Genomic DNA, 23,063 nt, shown 5'->3' with positions numbered 1-23,063 from the left:
CAGTTTGATGACCAGATTTTGTGTGCGTATCTCCATGGGGTTCTGAGACATATTGTGAATTTCTCTCAAGTTGATTCTTCAAAGGAACTGCTGCTACAAATTGACTGCCATTTGTGATAAAATAGGTGATTAGCCTACATGTCAGGTAATTCAGTAGAGTGCAAGGTAATAATACGCTCACAAGTTACACAGTAAACAGACAGAAATACTGAGTTAGGACGACATTCAAAGTGTACAGCCTCTCTCCATTATATTGAGCTTCCTATTCCTTTTTGTCACAACCTAAAGAATTTCCCCAGGTAGCAGAGGGCCCTCCTGGCCAGTACCGCGATACCAGTGCTTGCGTCTATGGGTGTACAGCACGTCTCTCATTCTCTCAATCTTCCTTCAGGTAGCATTTTGCCCAAATCCTCTCGCACCCCTCACCTGGCCAAAATCTATCAGCTGCACAACAAACCAACCCTCATTTTGGGGATGTGCCAAGTCTCTTCCCAGCTTTGGCTGTTCTGGCTGTTGGACAGAAGCAGAGAGGAGCCCCAGGGCAGCCAGGGGACAACCTGGTCCCCAAGCATCCAGCTCCGGGCCAGCTTCAAGTGCAGCCAGTGGGACAGCAGCAGTCTGCAGGGCATTCTCCTTCCAGTAAAATAATTTGTCCCTTCTAGTTTCTGTTCATGATTAACGTATATCATGGCAAAGGACCATTAACACTAAGCAACAAGAGGTGGGAAGAGGCGTGAAAAACACTTGTCAAGTGTTATGCCTTTACAGAAGATGCACCCTTGCTGTACATATCCTCATGGGAATCTAAATCAGCCAAAAAGACTGACTGCATATGCTTGCAGGTTTTTTTCTCAATAATTAAAATAGTATATGGAAAGGCTTGGGGAGGAGAGAGTGTAATGGCTCTAGAGAGCAACTGGACAACTCTTGTTACCCAATCATGTTCTTGGCTGGATAAGAAATGAACACAAAGGGCAGAAAACCACACCTAACTTGTCCTGCACTTCATTTAGGAGCTATGGTACTGAAATAATGGATAACTATAGGAATCTAAAAGAAAGCAGAGTACTTGTTTCCCCTAAAAAGTGCACAGCAGTATTTGAGATAAACATACTGTAATAAAGAGGAAAAAAATAAACTTCTTGCCACAGGTTGCTGCTATAGTCATATATATGTTTTAAAATGTGGGCCATTCCACTATTGGACTTGCAACGTGAGCAGCATCGTCTGTCCAGATAAATCACTCCTCACTATGTCCTGGCAGGCAGTTGACCAGGTACATCACGCACAACAGCTGCCTGCTGTTGTCCCAAGTAGAAATGCTTGCAAGCCCCCCCACCAACACAGTTACGTATTAAGCAGCAATCCAAATTTTGCTCAATAAAGAGGACAATTTAAGGGATTTCAGTCCTATTAAGGAAAGCGGCCGGTTGTAAGAAATCATCAAAAAGGAGAAAGCCACGTCCAACCCCTTCGGCTACCCCTGCTGCCCTGCCTGCTTACAGATGAGCCAAAGCACGGGTCTGGGCAGAAGCTGCGGTGCCACTGAGGTTAAAAACTCATATGCTGTCTTGATGATGTGCTACCACGCCTGAGCAAAAGGAAGAGAGGAGAAGACAGGGAGGAGAAACCCTGCCCTGCTGGGGGCTGAAGGGAAAGGCTGGTCGGGGTCTGCCTGATTTTAATCTTGCTGAGGTTGGAAAGACAGATGCACACACCTGTATGGTTGCGGCTCTTTGTCACAGACAGCTTCTCATGTGCTTCATTTCACCTGGCAGGGCTCAGCCCTCTGAACCAGGAGAACAAAAATCTCACCAATTACTCCTCTCCTTTCCCTGGGACATCACTGCCTGTCTGCCTACTCCTTGGTTTTGTTGCCAGAGGACCATCAGCAAGTTGGGTGCTTCTGATGCCTACACTGATACACCACAAGTTTGTGTTATTAAGGGAGTTCCTCTTAGTACTGCTATAAGAGGACTACTGAAACAAGGCGCATAACATAATTTCGAACAGTGCCATCTGCTACTCCAAATACAGAAACATCGGTCCACACTGCTCTTACTTACAGAGTCAAGAGACACTGAGCACATAAAGGTTACCTGCTGTTAATCCAAAGATGATTTTAGTTACTGCCAGCATTTTTTGGTTGTCTTGGGCAATCCTAGAAAGAGTGAGCTCAGTGTTACTGTGCAAAGCTACATGACACTTTATTTCATGCTTCACTGCAAACCTAACTGCCCGTTGTTTGCTCTCCATTATCACGGAGCTCCTTAGTTTTATCTTAATTACCTCCTGCAAAATGATCACGGGTTTTTCTGGCAGACTTGCCTTTGGCTCTCTCCAGGTGATCATCTTCCCTTGCACAGAGGAGGATGCAATCACGCATGAACCTCCTGTGCATGACAGACACCACTTTGCAGCCGAAAGGGCACGGCAGCGGAGGGAAAGCTCGACCATCCTCCAGACTCAGCCGAAGGGCTGCACAGAAATGATGCCGGACAGCAAGTTTCAGTTGCTTTCACCTCTAACAAGTGGATGCTGGCCATGGGGTGACTGCACAGAGAGGGAGCAGCAGCCCCCAGGGTGCACCTTTCCCCACAGCTGCTCTGCAGACACCCTCTGTTTCACCCGGGACTCCTCCAGCCCCTGGGAGATTTGCCAGAATTCAGCTAAATTCTCTTTAGAAGGCAAAAAAGCTCTTTTTTTAAAAAAAATGTTGTTTAAAGAAAAGCACTTGGAGGCTTGAGAATAAGCAGATGGCTTAAAACTGAAAATGGTAAGGAGGTACGGCTATTTTTAAACACAGAGATTTGTCAGTTTTGTCCTGTTGATAAGAATCTCCCCCCCCATAACTCCAAATACTGCTGCTTCCTGCGAGACAACAGTCTCTACGATATAAATCACAATAATGAAATCCAGATGAAAGCTGGTGCGTGCTGGTTTTGATTCATGTAACAGGATAACGGCAGCATGTTTGAACACACTGGCTCTCAGGCAGCTGTCTCATCTTGTCAGTGCCATGCTGGAGAGCTCAGCTAACTGCCCTTATTCTCAAGAAAAGGAATTGTGCAACTTTTCTTTCTTCCCCTTGAGTTTGTTTTTTGTTTGGTTTTTTTTTTTTAGCTGCTGCAGATGCCCAGCTTTGTCTGATCAGTGGGATTTGCCCAGCTGGTGCCCATAGAAATGCATTCATGTGGGACCCTGCCCACCAGAGAGGTAGGCAGAAAAAAAAAAAGTTGACAGGTGATTTAAAAGCAATGCTAAATTCATGTCTGTTGAGTGATGGAACTAGTTACCCCTTCTAACTGTTTCTGACCAGGTAGCCAAGCACCCCTCTTGCTGTCATGCCGTGGCTGGGGCACAGCACCCACGAGGCCACACAGAAATCCTGGTCCCCGACCCCTCTCCTGCCCAGGGCACCTCCTGCACCCCATGAATGGCTTGGAACCGAGTAGCAACCCTGCCCACAAGGGACAGAGTGCAGGAAACCTTTGGGGTGGCCCAGTGACCCACAAGGACCAGCTGGGATCTGACATGGGAGGGCTCTGACCTAACGTCATCCTTCCCTGCCTGCTCTCTGCTCAGCATTTACGTTTCTCCTCACTCTTTTAGGCCATTGCATGGTGCCTGAGCTGCCTGCGTGTCCCAAATGAAGCCACCATGTCAAAGAGAAGATGTCACAGAATCATAGAATTGTTTGGGTTGGAAGGGACATCTTCAACCAGGTCAGGTTGCTCAGAGCCCCGTCCAGCCTGGCCTGGGATGTCTCCAGGGATTGGGCATCTACCACCTCTCTGGGCAACCTGGGCCAGTGTTTCACCACCCTCAGTGTATAAAATTTTTTCCTCTTGTCTAGCATGAATCTCTCCTCTTTTAGTTTGGAACCATTACCCCCTGTCCTATTGCAACAGACCCTGCTAAAAAGTCTGTCCCCATCTTTCTTATCGGCCCCTTTTAAGTTCTGAAAGGCCACTAAACGGCATGGATTTTTGTCTGTCTGGAACAATTCTGGTATTGCCCATGTAGAAGCACCGTTCAAAACTGATGTGCCAAATTTTACGAAGGGTTTGCAAATATTTCCCTAAAAGGAGCACGGTGATTTTCTATCCAAACATGCTTTCTTATACCCAGTTTTATTCCCCACCAGGCAGGCACTTTGCACTCCCAGAGCTGTCAGACACACGAGCAAGGCACTGGGAACTACCAAACTGTCTCTCTCATATTCTAATCTCAAATGTTTGTAACTTCTATCATCCAGGAACGTCTGTCTTGTTTCTCACAGCTTATTTGCACAAAACACATTTCACTTCAGTATCCAGCGATACTCCTTTGTCAGCTCTGTTCACGTCCTCTGTATACAAATCTGTGTATGTATATTTTAGTTTAGCAATAGAAGTCGCACAAGACAAATGAAAGCCTTGATATACGGTAGATGCCTGGACAACATGACAAATGCTTCAGCTGAAGTCTGTACTCTGCACACTTTTTGCATGGCTGGCAGTTTTGAACTTGGAGGTTGGCTTGTGTGTTATTCACGAGTGTTTTCAAACAGCTGCTTTCTCATAGGAAAGCTGTATATATAGTTTCATAAATATGGGAGGAGGGAGGATGCCTGAAATGGTTGGAAAGACTGGCAAAATGAAATATTGTTGAAAATAAATCCTACTTTGGCATGCTACCAGTAAAAGATGATCTAGCCTTGGATGCCTTTGTCTCCCGCTTAAGAAGGATAAAATCAGAATAGGTGAATAAAATGAAAGGTATATGATAGGTTCTCTTCAGCTGTCATTACTTCGTACCCCTGATAAATCTGCTTGACAGAGAGCAGACAGAAGGTTGATACCTTTAAGAGACTTTCGGTAGGTCAATGTTAAGTTCTCGACCATATAACAAATGAAAAGAACTCTGCACTGCCTGCCTACCTTATATATGGCTATAAACTGTCAGTAATCTAATGCATATACTTATGGGTGACGATGCATATATATGGCAAATCCTGCTAGAGCAGAGGCTTAAAACAGTGACAGAAAATGGGAGAGATTCCTTCTTTATAATTTTTTTTAAAAAAAGAAAGACTAAAAGATGTTTCTGTTGTTAGAAAGGTATTAACATTCATGGATTTTAAACTGAAAGATTTAGAATTTCACAAAGCAAATAATCTCAAAAGTGCCTCTTTGAATTGAAGTACATGGAAGGATGCCAATTTATTTTATACAGTTAACACACTGAAATAATTCTCAATTAATAAAGTGTGTCATTGTTACAAAATACGTGTTTATTGGACCCTCAGCCAAATATAGCATCAAACGCATAGAGCACAGGGTTTAAATATGAATATATACCACCACTGTGATCCTCTGCTCCTTGAGGCTTTTGGGTACAAGGTCAGTAGCTGATAAAAAAGCAATCTGGAGATGCTTAATTTACAACTACGGAAGCAACTCGAAGAACAGGGTGACGGCACCAAAGGATGCCGGCTGTAGCGGAGTACTCCTGACCTTGATGCTCCTTGGGAAGCAAGAGACCGAACGTGCTATATCATCATGCAGGGCTTTTGTTAGACTAAAAGACCAGGGCAGCAAGCAGTTCTAATTTTAAAAGCACATTGAAGGACTAATATTTAATAACTCAGACTGGCTGTGCTCGACACTAGTGCTGTACCTGGCAAGCGCAGGCTGACAGTCAGCCCGCTGTTAAGAGCACTGCAGACTTTTGCGATGTGCTTTTTTATTAGTGGTGGAGAGATGTCTATTTATTTTGACATAATTAAAGCACTACCCTGAAATCATAGTTAAGTACCCAAACCAATTTCCAAGTGTATCCCTTGGGCACGGACAGATGGATATTGCAGGGATGTTATTACAGAAGGGTCACTCAAAGTCACGATGCTGCTTTTCTTCTTTTGCTGCAAGTTTTGGCAGCACACGGCAGCTAGGTAACACGCTCCTGTGCTTCTGGGGAGGCTGGACATACGCTGGTCGACATGAGACTAGAGCAAAGAAATTACTGCTCTGTCTGGTAGATAAAGTTCCTGTTCTAGAGAGATTTAAGAATCTGCAAGAATTCCTGTTTTAGCAGTATCAGCCAGGAAGACATCTGTTAACCATGACATGATGTTTCCCTCCTCCCTCCAGCACGAAATTTTTCTACCTCTTACTGTTTATATTGCGGCAGAGGTTGTAGACTCTCCTAAAAGACGACACAAAGCGAAATAATTTCTCCAGGATAGACCAGAATTTTAATATGACTAATATAATTAATAGAAGCCGTAGAGTTTGTGTTGGGAAAGTACTGAAAGCTGCTTTTTCAGGATAGTCCCATGGCAGGCTGTGGGTATTGCTTTTAAAAATGCAACAGGGAAGTGTGTACCCTTTCAAGCCAGGAACTTCACTGCAAAAAAAAAAAGACCAAACCGAAAGCACTTCTCCTTCCCCACAGCTTTCTTCAAGGAGTAAGCTCAGCTACTCCTTGAAAACAGCTGAGGACTTGCAGTCAGAAATGCTCTGCAAGCTAGGACTAATTCAGCTCAGTAAAATTACAAGACTATAAAGCGATGAGAAACTCAGGCTCCACAAAAATGGAGAGAACTGCACATCAAGTGCTAACTGCACGTATTTCAGAGTAAAATCCAAGCCGGACCACACAATTTGTTCGTCTTACGCCTCGAGATAAAGCCTGCAGTGTTTACTGACGCAGCATTCACGGAGACCTCCACAGAGTTTTACCAGCAGTGTAATTTTGTCCTGCAAAGCACCAGCCAGGCTCCCAGGAGTAATATCGGTGCACGTGGCTCTATCCCGCAGCCAGCGCCGCAGCCCAGCACCCAGCCTCGCTCATCCGCACCGCCACACGTTCACGATCCTCTTGCACACCTTCCCCCCTCTTAATTGCTCTGAGAACCATCGGGGTGGGGGGTGGTGGTGGGGGAAATATCTACAAGCTTGCAGCTGCCAAGCATTAATGCTAAATGCTGGCCAAGTAACAAAACTTTAATTACGAGCTGCAGCTCTCTCCACACACAACAAAATGTTCAGCGCTGACATCAGAGCTGCTCTCAGCTGCTCCGGCACTTGTCAGAGGTAGTAATTACAGATACGTTATGCTCAGGACCAGAGATGGATTTAAATCTGTGTACAGCAGCTCTCCAGCCTTGTGGTCATTTGGCAGAGGTCCGTCACTACCATGGTGGCTGTGCACGGCCAGGGAAGAACCGCAGGTTTCTCACTGTCCTCAGACTGCAATTCACTTTAATTGCAGCATATGATGATTTTTATATCTGGGGAAGAAAATGACTTGAAATCACAGTCTATTATGCTCCTGTTCACACTGATGTGAACTGCAAGGAGAGAGAACGCCAGCCGAGTCAGGAACATCTCATCTGGATGTGAGTAAAGTCTCCTACATAGCTGATATGGCCCTATATTCACCAGCTGGATGCACAAGCCCTCCTCACCCACAGTCCAAGCTGCAAAATCCTATTTAACCTGCAAGCTCCCAGGATATTCTGGCACCACCTTTTCTCCCTTCTCGTGGTTGAAAGAAGCACCAGCCCCTTGTGAAATCTCTCACCTGAGCACTCAAGAACAATCACCCACTCTTTGGTTCCTTGCAAAGCTGTGCAGCTCCTGCATGGCACCACAGCTATGCTGCTTCAACCAGGGGCGGGCAAAAACCTGGGACAAGATGGCTCTTGGCACAGGCCTGTGATTTCCACCACCAAAAGAAACACAGCACTTAATGTCCTTCGGCCCTTTCTTAGATTAGTGCCTGCCTTCAGAGAGAGAGACTCGAGTGCTGCAGACCCTCAGGCAGTGCTGAAGAAGCGATGGCTTAAAGGCAAATTCAAGCAAAAAAAAATCCCCAAATGTGAAATAAGACATTTTTTCCAGACACAGCATTAATTAAACCCCAGAGAAAATGAGAAATCAGGGAGAATCCTGTCAATGCAGACATATTCTAGACAAACAATGACGTTGATTTTAGCAATTGCCCTTGAAATCCATTTTTCACCTTTAAAGCACCTAATCATACCTCTGTCACAGTGGAAATCCCCAGCCAGCTCCTTACTGCAATAAAAGTACCTCAAAATGCTGTGGTTAACCAGCATATGGAACAGAAGTGCATCAAACACCCACTCCTGGGCAGAGACGTCCCTGACCTATTTTGGCTCACCTGACCCCATCCATCTCAACACCAAGTTGAAAGGGGATCAAAGATCTCAGGTGATCTCAGAGGACTCGTTACCTGGTGCACATTCACGGCCTGAGGAAGGTTAGAGACACAACCATGACAGCTAAAGCTATGTCCACTTTGGATGCCAGTTAACGACATCTTTGTCTTTGAGGGAAGGCAGTTCCCTGGTCCAAGGCAGTATCCATATCAAAACCTAACAAATATTTCCCCACTCAGATGTAACTGCCATAGAAGGCTGATACTTTGTGGATTTGCAGCCAAAAAATAACTTGCCAACCCTAAAAGTAAAGCTGTCTGAAAGCAAGCAGAGGACATACCTGACTTCCCATTTGAAAATCTAGTACAAACACAGCCTCAGAGATCAATCAAGCCTCTCTGTGCGACAGGCAGAACATTCCTGCCAGCAAGGAGATAAGCTTCAATCTACATGGAACACGTAAAATCCATTTATTTTGAAGAAGCAGCACCCAAGAGCCCTATTATCAAATAAAGACCAGGGTGGGAGGTAGAAAAGAACCAAAAAAGACCATATGTTTACATACATGTGTAGCTTCTTAAATCATATCTCTCTTCCAATTTAAGTGAGGGCATGGACGACACTTTAGCCCTCAACGTTTTAAATCCCATCCTATTTGTATATAGATAAGAGTACTAGGTCAACACTTTGTGGGGAAAAAAAAAAGGCTTTACCCTGTTGCCTACTACTGCTTTGGGTGTATAATTCACACAGACACGTGCTCACACACATACGATGATGCTGCATCTTGCAACAGTCCTGCCAAAAGAGCACAGCGGCCTACAGACTTGGTGCAACCGAAAAAAGGCTGCGGAAGTCTCTTCCACAGAAAACACTGAGTTAGAGCACAGATCAAGGAACTGTTATGCGTCTGTATTGTTATGGGTTTGGATGTAGTGAAAAACGTACAGGCTCTGCTTGTGATTGCTGCAATTAAAGGAAGGACTATCCCATGGTGAAATAAATACCTGGGAAACAAAGGCCCTACTAGACACCGAAACACTGTTCTGAGGAGTGAAGGATAAGCATCAAAACAAAATGTAACTTCATGACTTCAAAAAACCCTAATGGGCATCCTCCTATTTTGTAACAGATGACAATTAGAGCAAGCATAAATTTTCCTCCAAATGCGAGAGAATGAACATATTGTTCTAACAAGCCTTTCATCTATAGCATTTATGAAATACAGCGGCAATAAAAGCATTTACTTTTGTAATACCTCCACGAGTTTGTTTTTACACGTCCCAATAAGTAACTTTCATTTAGAACAAAGCATTCCAAACAGCTGTTATTAGTAGATTAATAAGAATAATAATCTTCTTAAAATACGGCCAAATGTAACCTTAACCATCAAAATATTGTTACCAAAATTTACCTGTGCTACACCGTATTTTGCATGTCACTTACCATATATGAAGGAAATATTAAAACCCGCTTATGTTTGCCACATGGCCATTGGGGATCATCTAAAAGATTTGGGTCATATTCAACAAAGTCTCCCAGGTCGCTACCTATAAAACAATGGTAGATATAAGAAAGGAATTAATTACATCAAGAAACCTCTGGACTTAACAGAAGTGGCAAATGAGTTCACAAATAATACAAAAGATTACCTTCATGCAGTATTTTTTAAGGAGTCCAAAGATTTCTCTAAATTTTGAAAACTCTTAAGTATTTCAATACTAATAAAATTTGAAAAGATATAGAGGACCTATAGCTTATGAATTACCTGGTAAATGTGAATTTAGGGCTTAGAGAACTGCAAAATTATATAAAGCTCCACAACGATTTCTGTTCCTGGCAACAAGTTTTCATCTGTTGATGCAGATGTTTTGATTTGTTTCATCTGACACGCCAAAATATCTTAAGCATATAGCGCTTTGGCTTATGTTTTGCGACCGGTTTTGTAAACAAAGCCCCTTCCAGCCTAACAAAGGTCACAAGTATTATTTACACCTTCAGCTTATGGCTACCGTGTTGCCACTGTAAATTTTCCATAGCAAAGGAAGGTAATGATGAGCCTGATGCAGGAGGAACAAACAATGCTGGTGACAGAAGGAGTGGCATCGGGGGCTAGAGATACAACCAGCAGCCTTGTTTACTTAACTTTGTATCATCTGTAAGCCAGCTTTGCTAAACAAACAGGGAATGAGCTGTGTTCCACCCATGTGAGACATATTTTGCTTAATTTAAGCAAAACAGGGGGCTAAACCATGAAATATGTCCTTCTTTCACAATAACTGCCTATCATCAGGGTACGTAAGGATATTAAAACACACTTCTCAAGAAGTTACCTGCGTCAATGCTCCCCTGGGTGCTGTTAGCTCTTGCCAAAGAAAGGCTACGATGGCTTGCATTGCGAAATTGGGAGAAGGATGAGGTGGAGTCAATTGTGTTCCTCCGAGTTCCCAGAGCATTGGTGGGAAATAGGAACTGTGTGTAAGAAACCGTCTGAAAAGAAAGAATGGATGGACAGTGACTATCAATCCAGCTCGGCTGCGGTGTCATGCCTTTGGTGCATCCCAATTGGAAGCAAGGGAAGCCAAATTAGGGGAGGATTTTCTGGATTTAATAGTTAGGCACAGACGAATAAACACCAGTCACCTACACTTGTTTCAGTGCAGTCAGTTTATCCATGCAAAAAAAACGCTTTTGCAAAGGCATTAGCTCTTCAACAAAACCAAACCACAAACACATACGAGCTCTAAATACCCTGGATTTAAAAATCCTACTCAAGGGTCAGATTTTAAAGTATGTCAATTTCGTTTTTGTTTGTTTGTTTTTTTCTAGAGGGCCTTCTCTGTAGCAGGTTTCAGCTGCTACTTTACTTGAACAGCATCATCTATATGAGTCCCTCAGCACAGAGCTGCCAGAGGCAAATCACCTGAACATTGCTAAACTTAAGGACTTTCTCCAGTATTTTTCTCCTTTAAGATTTTGTCTGGCAGAATCTTATTGGTGTCACGAGTGAGCTACCAGTTTACATCCGTGGTTGAGGGAGATAATTTACTACCTCCCAATATGGACTAAGTGTGAATGAATAACTTGTGACAAAATTATTTTTAGAGCGTACTAATTCTCTGCTTGCACCGTTGGCCAGGAATAGGCTGTGTCTTGCTTCTTGTAGGTTTATTATCCAAAAATAATATTATTTTGAAGAAAAAGGTCATCTTGGACTCTAGACTGGTTTATGAGGAGGTCAGAACAGGTATCAAATAAATCATGTGAGCTTTCATTTATTTATAAGCTGACAGATTGTCCTCAGGAATTTACAGCCTGTGGTCTGTCCTGACACCTGGTTAGGTGAGTGGATCATGTGTAGCAGCATTGACCTAGGGCCTTTAAATCCATAAATGACAGCAGACTGGGTAAACTGAACTGTAAAAAGTAAATCAGGCTTTCAGAAAAAAAATTGTTTTAATTTATGATTAAAATTGTCTCTGCATATTTGTTTAAAACAGATCACTTTCCCTAAATATTCGTAATTGCTTTTCTATTCAAGTGAATGCACTCTTGGATTTTGAAATACTCATCAGATTTGTACTACTGTCTTCCTGCTCTTTGGAAAAACATACTGTTAAACAAAATTTATTTTATTAAATAAAATTAAGAGCAAACAGAATTACAGCTTACAACTCTCACCAGAAATTATTTTCAAGCCTCTGACAATATACCTCCTATTAGAGGCAGGGGAAGGCTGAGTGATTCAGTAATGCTTTACAGACTCAGATGTTGCCAGAGGCAAATTTCTTCAAGGAGACAGAGTTGTTTGCACTGACAGCTCGGGCAGTCCTCCCAAATTCCAGTTTTCACATACTGTGCTTTACCTATTGTGTTACACTGTATGTTATAATTTATTTTTATATCTGTGCTTGTTATTTGTTAAGCCATTTTTTCCCTTACTACACAAGATCTAAGGAACTGAAGAATCCTCACCTTCCCGTCTGCTCCGAGCTCCACACCTTCAAGACCAACTATCTCCTTGAGACACACTCCCGTAGAATGGCACTGGCGTCCACCATCCAGCTTCATATCCCTGGGGAACAGAAACCAGAGTAGAAACAGTTCTTAATACACATGCACGCCTTATTTACCTTCCAGCACCCAATGCTGAAATAACATATAGCAGCATTAATCCAAACATGCCAATGCAAAGCACAGCCCGGATAACTTTTCCTACAGGGAGCATTTGCATTGTCTAAAATACATTATAGTGATTAGTTACAGAAAAAATCCCACTTTGTTCCAGGTTGCACCTCATACCCCACCTATGGTGTAAAGCAAGGTTCCCAGTAATTGGGTGCCTCTGACAGAAGCTGGCACTGGGAGGGAACTGGGAGTCCTATAAACTTCAGGTGAGACCCAGCAATTTAGCCTGAACACTTGACAGCCGCGTGTCCAGCAGAGGGACACTCCCAGAGTACAAACCTACACTGTTGGACAGAGGTAATTGTCCATGAAAGCCTTCGGGAGGGATTCCTGCTCCTCTGGAGGATGTCGGAAGCCCAGTGACCCTCCTGCTGGAGGCCAGCAGGAGAAACCCAGCTCTCCATCGCCTCGAGGTGGAAACCTGGGTATCTGCTTTAGGAAGTGACCCACTTGGCATCTGGCACTTGGAGGTAAATAAGATGCTAAAGACAACCTGGCTGTATCCCACACTTCAGCCTCACAATCAAAATGTGAGTGAAGGTAAAAAAGACTATGAGCAAATCAGTGCTCTGCAAATGACAGCTGTATATAACTGCAGAGTATTTCTCTCACAGTATTTTCCTGGCTGATTTCTCCTGAGGTCCAAATATGTGATTAAAAATCTGTATGGGAGAGATGCTGACACTGAGGCAGGGAGAAGCCCTGCAGGCTCTTCATCGTGTTTCAGGGCTGGGCTTTCTCCTACTTTGTCTCTGTACGCTCTGTTTTCTCATCTTCCCTTTCCAACCTGTCACTCATTTTATTTCTCTGAAACATGGCAATCGGTGAGTCCTCAATAAATCATGTACTTTACTGCTAGAAAAATCCAACATGTCCATCTGCTAGAAAACATACTTCTGTGACAAAGGAAAAGACTGTGTCAAGTTTCTAATCCCAACAAAGCCCTCTTAGTTTCTTGATTGAGGTTCACTTAGCACAGTGTAACATTATCATTCCTGTTTCCCGATATTGTATTACTCAGGGGTCGGACAAATAATTATGTAAAAATAACCCTCTGTCAGAAACATGCGACTAGCCCCTCCACTCTTGCACAGAATGTGCATAAAAATACTGTTTCTCATAGAGATAAATGCCAAATAATAACCATTTCAGCAGGGCTTATCCAAGAAACAAACACACAACCTGAGGAAGCCTCCAACCCCAAAAATGAAAACAAAAATCTTAATTACCTGACATAGCATAAGAACAGTCTAGTTTCCTTCCATTCAAAACTTTACAGACACAGAGTAAGGAATAATGCCACTATGACTTTGAGAATAACCCATGGAGAAATCTCTTCATGCAAGTAACAGACTAGGATCGGTAAGTCTGTAACTCATCAAATTAAAATCTGGCACCCTTTGGAGAATCAGCACAGCAGCTTTTAAAGGAAAAGAAAAAAAAAGAGCAGCTCTGGGGACTGAAAATAAACCAGTGCTCTCGGAGCAGGGATGAGAGTCAGCTGACAAGCATGAGCACGCACAAGAATGATCCCTGGACATTAGCTGAAGATCAGTGGATGTTAAGGCCTCCATTCTCCCCATCGTTCTGATGTTTCTAAATAAGACTCTACCTTCAGGACCCTGGGAACAACACTCTCATCCTGAGTAGCAAGGGCTACTTAGGGTCTACTGCTCCTGTACATATGCTCTGTATTTCCAGGCAGTATATGACTGCTTGTGTTGTAAACCAGAGTAATAAAATATTAGTGTTTGGAGAGAAACCTGTCCATAAAACAGAGAATTAAACTCCATCTCTTGAGGAAAATCAGAACTAAACAATGTGCAGTTTCTTATAAATGTATAAATGGAGAGGCTCATCCCAGCTTATGCACATCCTCCCCTCACTGGCAAAAGATCTCAGTGAACACTTACTATGAAATTCCTAGGTGACTTTACCTTATGCTTTTTGAGTTACTTATTATGACAACCAACACCAAGCTAGTTAAGCTTTTGCAGGACAACCTTCATTTTTTTCCTTCTCTCCTATTACAGACAAGTAAGTTCAAAAATGCCTCAGCAAGCCCAGGGGCTGCCACCCCAGCACAGCTGCTTCCTCCCCACACATGCCAAAATCCCAAGAGCAACTAGGGAAGACCTGGGGTTTGCCTCTGCTTTGCCCTCTCCAAACGGGTGAATTTTTCTGGGGAACAGTCAGGATGGTTGTTTGGGTACGGCCAGCCCAGCAGCGCTGCCAGCCACAACCACCAAGTCCTTCAGGACACACACCCTTGCATGGCACCATGGCCAATGGGCCCCATGGGGCAGGAGCATATGGAGAACAGGCACTTCATATTAAAAAAAAAATCAAGCTTTCACTGCATTTAATTTATTTAGATTACTGACGGCACTGGGAAAATGCACAAACCAATAGCCAGTAGTAAAAGGTGCTTACAAAATGCAGAGAAGGAAAGATGGTCCTTGCCAAAGAGGATTTTAAGCAAAGAAAACTTCCTTCTTCCTCAGTTTTGATTTTCCTCTATTTTCCGAAAGTGCTTTTTAAAAAAGTTTTCAAGGGATTCAAGTTAAATACGAAAAGCATAGTAAATAATAGGAACTTAATTCTGCTACCTTCAATTTCTTTGAGCAGGGAAAGCTTGAGGAAATGAGAAGATCAGGGATGACATTTCCTTAGGAGGCAAAAAACTAGATCCCACTTTCCAACAAAATTTGGGGAGTTACCTTGATTTACATCAGTGTCAAGCTCTAAATATTCTATTCATGCATACCATTTCCAGAAAGCTGAGCAGTGTTACAAGCTGTGCTCAGAACTAAGCGTATCATTTTAGTTGTCCAGAACTGCTGAAAAAAATGAAAGTTTCTCCATCTAGTGAGAGCTCACAGATTTTCTTGGAACAGTACTGGGTGACTTGGGATCCCAAATTTGTTGTGGGATGGTGAAAAGTTTTACTGAGCAGGTAGATAAGAATAAGAACAGGAAATCTCACTGTATCTTTTATTAGTCAGGCCAGGATTAACAGAATATAAATTGGATACTATTACCTTTGGAAGTATAACATTGCTTTAATGAATCAAACGTTATGCTTTGATGTGATCTACAAAGCCTCATGAAGACTCCTGCTGGGCACTAGCTCTTTAAATGACAGCAACAGTTGAACACTTTAACCTGTGAATAATTTAGGAGTCCATGAAATATTAAATAGATTTCCAGATACATGAAAAAGCTTTCTGCTCATTGCAAAAGGAATCTGATAATTGTTAGTTAGAGATCTAAGCCTTTTGTGTCTGTATTTTGTGCTTAGTGATTCTTGACTGTTAAGATTTATTCTAAAAGCAAAGGTGATTCATGAGACATCAAGAAAAGATACTCTTCGTATCCTTCACTGTAAATAACTTCTACTTAATGTCTATGTTTATATGCACAAGGACAATGACATCTTTGGAAAAGATGCACTGCCAGCCAGCCCAGCAGCAGATTTCCTGCTGCCTGAGACTGCCTGCTTTAATTGATCGAGAGCTTTCAGATCCTAATTGCCATTAGTGTTGCTAGAACAACAGATCCAGCGGCAATTTACAGGGAGAGTAGGTGGAGAAACTCCTGGAAAGATGGGTCTAATGGGCCAGTATCCTTTTTCTCTCTCCAAACATATTCAGGTGTCAGCACGTCAGCTTTTGTCCTGATGTTTTGCCCAATGTGGAGTAAAAGCTCAAAATGTAAACATATTAGCTTTTTGGGATTCACTGCATAATTTCAATCTAAGGGAACACAGGGCAACTCACAAAAATGAGCAATGATGGCTCTATAAAATTCATACACGGGATGATTAGTTTTGAAATGTCCTGTTGTGGGAAAAAACCCAGACTTAGGTGTCTTTCTGTAAAGCTGATATGCACTTGGTTTTTGATTGTGTTCGATTTGGGAGAAGCAAGGAAGGTTGGCAATGGTAAAGAAAAGCAGGGCTATTTCAGTTTCTCTGTTACAGGCTAAAAACAGACAGTCACTCTTCCCCAAGCCTATGGCATGATAAATGTTCAGAAAAAGCACTCGAGATTGATGACTTAATCAAAATTGCCCGGCATACAAAATCTGTTGGGTATGAATAGCAAGGAACTGGGTAACAAATCTGAAGGGCATAACAGAGTATCCTGCTGTGCTGTGAGCTTATTGCTACTGTCCTTACGGCAATCTGGATGCTCTCATTTCTCCTGTAAATATTCCCGTCTTCCACACTCACTGAAATACTTGTTACCTTGCCTGCCAAAGTAAGTGACAGCATGGGTGTGGTGTGTGAGACAATCTCACCTAAATGCTTCTTTTTGCCTCCTTTTGCATACAACTTTTTTTATCCATTTTAAACAGACAAAGATCTCAGAGTTTAGATAATGAAGGCCACTGGGAATGCCTGGCCTATGGACTCATTGATTGTTGTGGCTACATGTTATTTGGGGTGATGGTATTGAAAACGTCTTGCTTGCAGCATCATTGAACTCTGGCCAGCACTTAATTAAATTCAAAGTTAAATTCAGCAATGATTTATCTTCAGAAACTGGATGAAGCTGGTTTGTAACATTTCTGAGGGCACAAATTCTTTTTATCTAATGACTTGCTGCTTTACTTCAGAAGAATGGTCCATTTCCTGGGCTTCAATCTATTCAATTACCCATATTGTGTTACTTCCCTTAACTGGAGGCAAATTCAGTCAGATAAATACCAATATTCTTGTCAAGACAGCAATATTCAGCAGCTCTGCCTGCTGCAGGTAAGTTCCTAACCACGTAACCGATTCACTGCCATGAAGAATAAAAGAGGAGGTGAACTGGCTGGTTTTATAAGGACACGCACTGCCTGATGCTCTGGATTTTCTGCCCTGTAGCTCATCACCTCCAGCCCCAGTGCCACTGCAAGCCCAGAGGCTGAGAACAGGATGACAGACCGGCCGTGCTGCAAAGCCGCATCCCTGCGACACCACCAGCTCTCCTCCTGCCCCGCGTCTTCTAGATTCATCTCCTGGGCGGGACTTCACAGGACCTCGGAAGCTCTAAAAAGGTTCTTATAACATCATAAAATAAAATATAATTCGAATAGGTATGATTTCAATCTGCGAATGTTTCTGCCATTAACAAAAACAAGCCGAAAATGTCACTTTTCAAAAACATGGTTTAAAATTATGAACCATTATGATGCCAAAGAAAAAAACAAAACTATAAACCCAACTAACTTCATTGCCTTTTTTCCTGGGGGGAAAGACAATATGGTACCTTCTTCTTCCTTTGTAAAACCACTAACAGCGACAGACACACATGGCCACCTCCTTTTTTGAAAATGCTTAGGCACCTTAAAATACTAACAAAAATCGGATTGCTCTCAGTTCTCTACAAGCATCTTCCGAGCCTTTCTTCAGACCACATGGAGCAACTCCAATGATACCCACGAGGACTGTCAGAGTTGTACCATCTCCTTGGAAGTTAAGAAATGGTGTCTAGAGAAGCTTCAAGAGCAGGTAAGCAATGGAGAATGGGTTCCCTTCTTCCTCTGCCCGGGAAATCTGCCTTTTCAAGGGTAGCTATCTGGAGGCAGAGCGGAACTTGGTCCTTCTCCATCCCAGCTGGGGTCACACAGAGGGTTCACAGATCGCCCTTGCACAGACCGTGCTGGGGAGTGAGGTGGGCAGAAATCTGCAGGCACGTCCCCTGTGCTGGCTGCAAGGGACAGCTGGGTTGTAACAATTCTTTGGGGACATGCACAGGGACCTTGGCACTCAGAGCACAACCTGCCTAATGCCTAACGGGCTAATATCTGCTGTGTCTGGTCCCCAGCTCCTGTCTCAAAGGGCTGAAATCCAATTCACCTGAAACCATCTGCAGCCCATCTCCAAATGAATGATTCCTTCAAGTCTCGTTTAACCCATCTTCAAATGGCTCCACTCTTTGGTCTGCCATGATGCAAATCCCCTCTGAGGGCCTAGAGCAGGTCAGCATGTGTGTGCATGTGCTGAGTGCGTGTGTGGCGGGGCGGCTATTTGTTCATGACCTGAGGCATCTCCCCCTGTCCTGGAAGAGGAACAGCACCAAGGCTCAACTCCACCTGCCATGAGCTTCCACCATGACGACCTTTGACAAAGGAGGTGTGTGCCACAGTAGCTCGGGAGGTGCACAAGGTGCATCTCTGATAACTGTCATTACCTCCCATTTTCTGCCCCTCTGCAGAACTATGTGGAGATTAATTCTCATCTGCTGAAAGGAAGATATGAAGTGGATGTTAAGCCAGAAATCCAGTTTCAATACCCTTTACAAAGTAGTTCTTCCATCTTTCAGAGCATTATATTTAAATAAGAAATAGGAACTTACTTTAAAATAAGAGGAACTTGAAGAATAGTATTAGCATAATATTAGATATGATGCTTCAAATTTGTAAGTATTATTAAAGAATACTGCGGTGTCAACACAATCCACAGTAAAACATCAGTGAATGGTGAGAAAGGAGAGGAGAAACAGTTTTTATAAAGCACAGGTATCTCTCCACAGTGGTAAAAAAAGTTTAGTCATCACTGCTGCATCTCCTCATGCATGTGCTGTTTGTAAATGTTACCACAAAATCCCTGTGGTAACAGCATGTGTGTTTCACAGGTGAACAAGATGTTGTTCAGCAGAAAAATTCCACATTAATACCCTTTAGGCATGAAGATTTCCAACACATTGAAAAAAAGAGTAGCAACTGCATGACTGATCCTGCAGTACCACCCTTAGCCCTTGAATTGCCTCACCTCTAACCTGTGCATCACACAATGACTTCATATTTCATAAGAACATAAACAAAGCCGAGCATTCAGCCAACAATATCAGTGTTGCTGGGTCTTGTATGTGCTACCTGCCTCTGCGGATCAGCCTGTAATGATGATGAGTGTGTGTGCGTGTGTTAATTTAATAGCAGAGGCAACACTGCTGTTACAGTGCTCTCAGTACAGGGCAGCTGCCTCATCGCTAAACCCTGTGTAGGGCTTGATGACTCTGGGCTCTTAACACTGCAGGACGCTGGGGGCCAAGTGAAGCCAACAGGGAAGACGCTCAACATCTCTTTCAGCTTCTGCCTTGCACTATAGCCTTCCTTACACTGCTTTCAATGTCTTCAAGCTTTGGTCCTGCACGTTACCCTACTCTTGGTCATGGAAATGGATGACGCTGTGCCAGTCTTCAGGTCTCCAGCAAAAATCTTAATGTAGCCAGACCTGGAGAGAACTTACGGCCCAGATCCACGAAGTACTTGCCTCTCAGTGACTCCAGCAGGAGATAACATGTCTCAAAACCTTTGTTAATTTAGTTTTAGTTCTCCCCTTTTTGCTTGCACAAAAGCACTATAAGCTAAAGCATTAGGTTTCCATCAGATACAAGATACGGACAAAATTTTGAAGGCAGAAAATTCTAGGGATTACTTTTGTTCACGACTACTTTCTCCCCACCATGTCACTCTTTGCTTTGTAATTTTCACTTCTCTTCAGCATAACAAAGAAAACCAGAGAAAGTAATTCCCCTGGCACACACTGTCCTACCTTCTCAGCCCCAGCAAGTACCACCAGATGGGCCTTCTGAAACCACTGGCAGCAAAAACCACCACTGATCACCAGCAGCCCCTGTGCTGCTCTGGAGCACGTTTCCCTTCAAAAATCTGCTGCCAGCCACGCTTTGGTGAGCTGGCAACTGCCCAGCTGCCAGGGACTCGGGAAACCCAGGGGACGACTCAAATTTCATCTTCTCATGTACTTCCACAGCTCTCCTCACCACACCGTCCCGACCTGCATTTGTATTTCTGCAACCATTGAAAAACACCGTCTCGGGGCTTGGGGAGGGTTTTTGCTATTGTAACTTGACCTCAGCATGAAGGTGGGCAAGCAAAGGCCACAGCCAGGAGGACACTGCTTGTGTCTCACTGCAAGGGCTGATGCTGCCCCATGCACCCTGCCCATGCAGGCAGAGCTTCGCTGTGTCTGCAGGAACTGCCTTTCAGACAGGTTTTTAGAACAGGTCGGCTAGCGCAGTTTATCTGCCAGCATTGATACAGTAGAGCTCTTCTGTGCTGCATATACAACATAACAGGGGCTGTCAGCCTCTCCGAAACACAGCTGTGCCTGGAGATCTCCTCGCTGGCCACGGTGCCCGCGAGTCGTGGCAGAGGTGGAGAAGCAGCAGCAGCTCCGCCGTGTGCTCCTCTCACAAGGAGCAGCCTCCCCTGCATGCGTGTCCCTCCTGTTCTCCTGCGCTCCTGACAGGGCTTACTCCAGCCTGTGTTAACTGCAGACATGCCCAAGGTTCCCTGCAACAATTTATTTTTCTAAACTATTCACTAACGTTTGCAGAACGTAAACCAGTCAGGACGTTTTGCCTGGGGACACACATCAGCGATCCAGAGATTCAGAGAAAGCAAAGCTAAAGGGTGCTGTCACTACAGCACTTGAAAAGGGTACCAGTGTCTCCCCCCGCTCTCCTACCACACATCCAAAATGTGCAAAGAAGCAAGCAAACACTGTGCAGCCCAAACAGAGTGGCTACAGTTCATGCCATACTGCCTCATCTGTTCTTTGCACCAGCTGTTCCTGGAAGGAGGTGCCACTGAATTGTTTCTCTCTTCCTCTGATGCTCTGGTAGAAAGACAGAGGGCATTTTTTTTTTTAATTCTTGGCTTTTTAGCAAAGGGAACAGGGCTGGATTGTTTTGTACTGGCACTTGCTACTTTCTCATCCCATGCCCTTCTTGCTGTGTAAGCACGGCACAAGACATGACATGCTGAAATAATATTTAGGTTTGCAGCTGAGCTTGTTACCGCTCTAATTTAGAAACTATAACCAGTCATCAGCATTTCAAAATACATTCAATTTTCAATAAAGAGGCAATTTCCACAGGCCAATGACCATAAATGAATGACAGTGTACCCAAGAAGAACGAACAAAGCTGCCAGTCTGTCAAGAATTTGCCTCATGTGTCATCCTCATTTAATTAAGGGAAAAAATGTACTGTAGAAGACAGGAGAGCAAGTCAACTCTCCTATAAAGGTGTCTCCTTTCTTTGTGCATTAAAAATAATCTCCCTTTGTTTTGAATTACTGAAGCGCAAGCAACTTGTGGCACATCATTCTCCAGAACTGAATAGATGGCTGAAAAATACAAGCCAAATTCATCCTTTTTGCACTGGATGAACTTGACTCTGGATGATTTGTGGGTCTTTCGAATCCACCCCAGTGTTATCAGCTGAGTGTTCCACACAGATTTTAAGCCTCACAGGCCCTGAGCTGACCCCAGCTACAGGCAACTCCCAGCTTTCCGGCAAGTGGCCGCGGTGGCCAAGTTTCACCCTCTGCCCCAGGGACATGGAGCTGCCACCCACCAGCATGACCCTTCCCAGCCTTGTGCTGTGCCTCTGGAAACACCCAGCAAGCCGTGCCCCAGAGCCTGCCAGGCAATGTGTCCTAGCCAAGTTCAGCTTCTTCCACTTCTATAGGTTCAGCGCAAGAGCAAAAAGCCTTCTCGGTCTTTGGAGAACTGCTTCAATCCAAATAAACTTTTCTATCAGAGGTGTAGCATCTCAGCACGTTGAGGGATGCACAGCAGCTCCACGGATGTTGCTTATACCAGCTAAGAACCTGCATGGTATTATGGCCAAAATAATCTGTTTTAACTGACTGAATGATCTGACTAATGGTTAAATGTACGATAAAAGGGTATTATGTTTAAATCCAAATATTTCTCTATAGTTCTGAAAATCTAGATACAGTAGCACCATGTTTGCGTGGGAGAATGAGAAAGCTAAGACTCCTTATAAAATAAAAGCTGTGATGTCTAGAATACTTGTTTTGTCAAAGCTGAGTGAAGTCAGAATAGATAATAAAACCAGTGTATTTTTCAAGAACATTGATTTCAGGAGGGTTTAATAATCAAAGGTACCACAACACATATAAATAAATCGGTGACTGAGAGCTGCAGTTTCAACTTGGTAATGTTCCACAAGGCAAATATATCTAAGCGCATTTATCTCTTCTTAGAGCAGATACGTAAAAGCATTAGCCTCCATCATCCTGTTGTCTTGTTATCGGGTCTACAGGCAAGCCCAGAAAGACTATGTAGTACATGTATAAATATACATACCCGACTTGGGTACAGTCTCGATATGGCAGCACTGAAAATATGCTACAGAAGGATCTTCTGCTGCTGATAAGGACTATTCTAAAATATAAAAGAAAATAAGAGAAATCAAAGACTAAAATTTAAAAATCCCACCGCAATAAGCAAAGCAACAGATGTTACCATTGAGGAATTTGTAATCATAAAACTTCCATCGCGGATGATTTCTCCCCCCTCTTTTTTATCTTGCAGGTAGGCTATTGCGCTACTGACTCTTCACAGAAGCGCTGAAGCCTGTGCCATACATTACACAGCAAATGAGTAGTGGAGTTCCAGCCCCTCTACAGGCTTTCTACCTGGAGTACATTACTTGGAACCCAGGACAGACGTTTTTCTAGTGAAAGGAGCCCTGGTGAGAGGAGTCCACCCAGAGAGGCAAGGAGCCATTCTGGCAACTCATTGCTATGGCTGAAACCAAACAGACAAAACCCACAGCAACCCCCGTGATCCACACCAACAACCACCTGTGATGGACACCACAACTCCATGGCTGACTTGGAGTCTGCATTTATCAGACAAGAATTTCCAGCTGCTGGT

At 43.6% G+C, this 23,063-nt stretch overlaps 1 protein-coding gene across 1 annotated transcript in view; it reads right to left on the bottom strand.

Annotated features, from left to right (window-relative positions):
* CABLES1 (Cdk5 and Abl enzyme substrate 1) overlaps positions 1–23,063 on the bottom strand; it is a 76,085-nt gene that overhangs the window by 6,214 nt on the left and 46,808 nt on the right. The window contains exons 4-7 of the mRNA XM_065627590.1: positions 22,491–22,568; positions 12,146–12,245; positions 10,504–10,660; positions 9,617–9,720 (exon numbers count right to left, since the gene is read on the bottom strand). Coding sequence (XP_065483662.1) covers positions 9,617–9,720; positions 10,504–10,660; positions 12,146–12,245; positions 22,491–22,568 — 439 coding nt within the window. The remainder of the gene's footprint in view (positions 1–9,616; positions 9,721–10,503; positions 10,661–12,145; positions 12,246–22,490; positions 22,569–23,063) is intronic.

This window comes from Caloenas nicobarica, chromosome 2, assembly GCF_036013445.1.
Source record: "Caloenas nicobarica isolate bCalNic1 chromosome 2, bCalNic1.hap1, whole genome shotgun sequence".
Lineage (NCBI taxonomy): Eukaryota > Metazoa > Chordata > Aves > Columbiformes > Columbidae > Caloenas > Caloenas nicobarica.
This window is presented reverse-complemented; position numbering and strand designations above follow the sequence as displayed.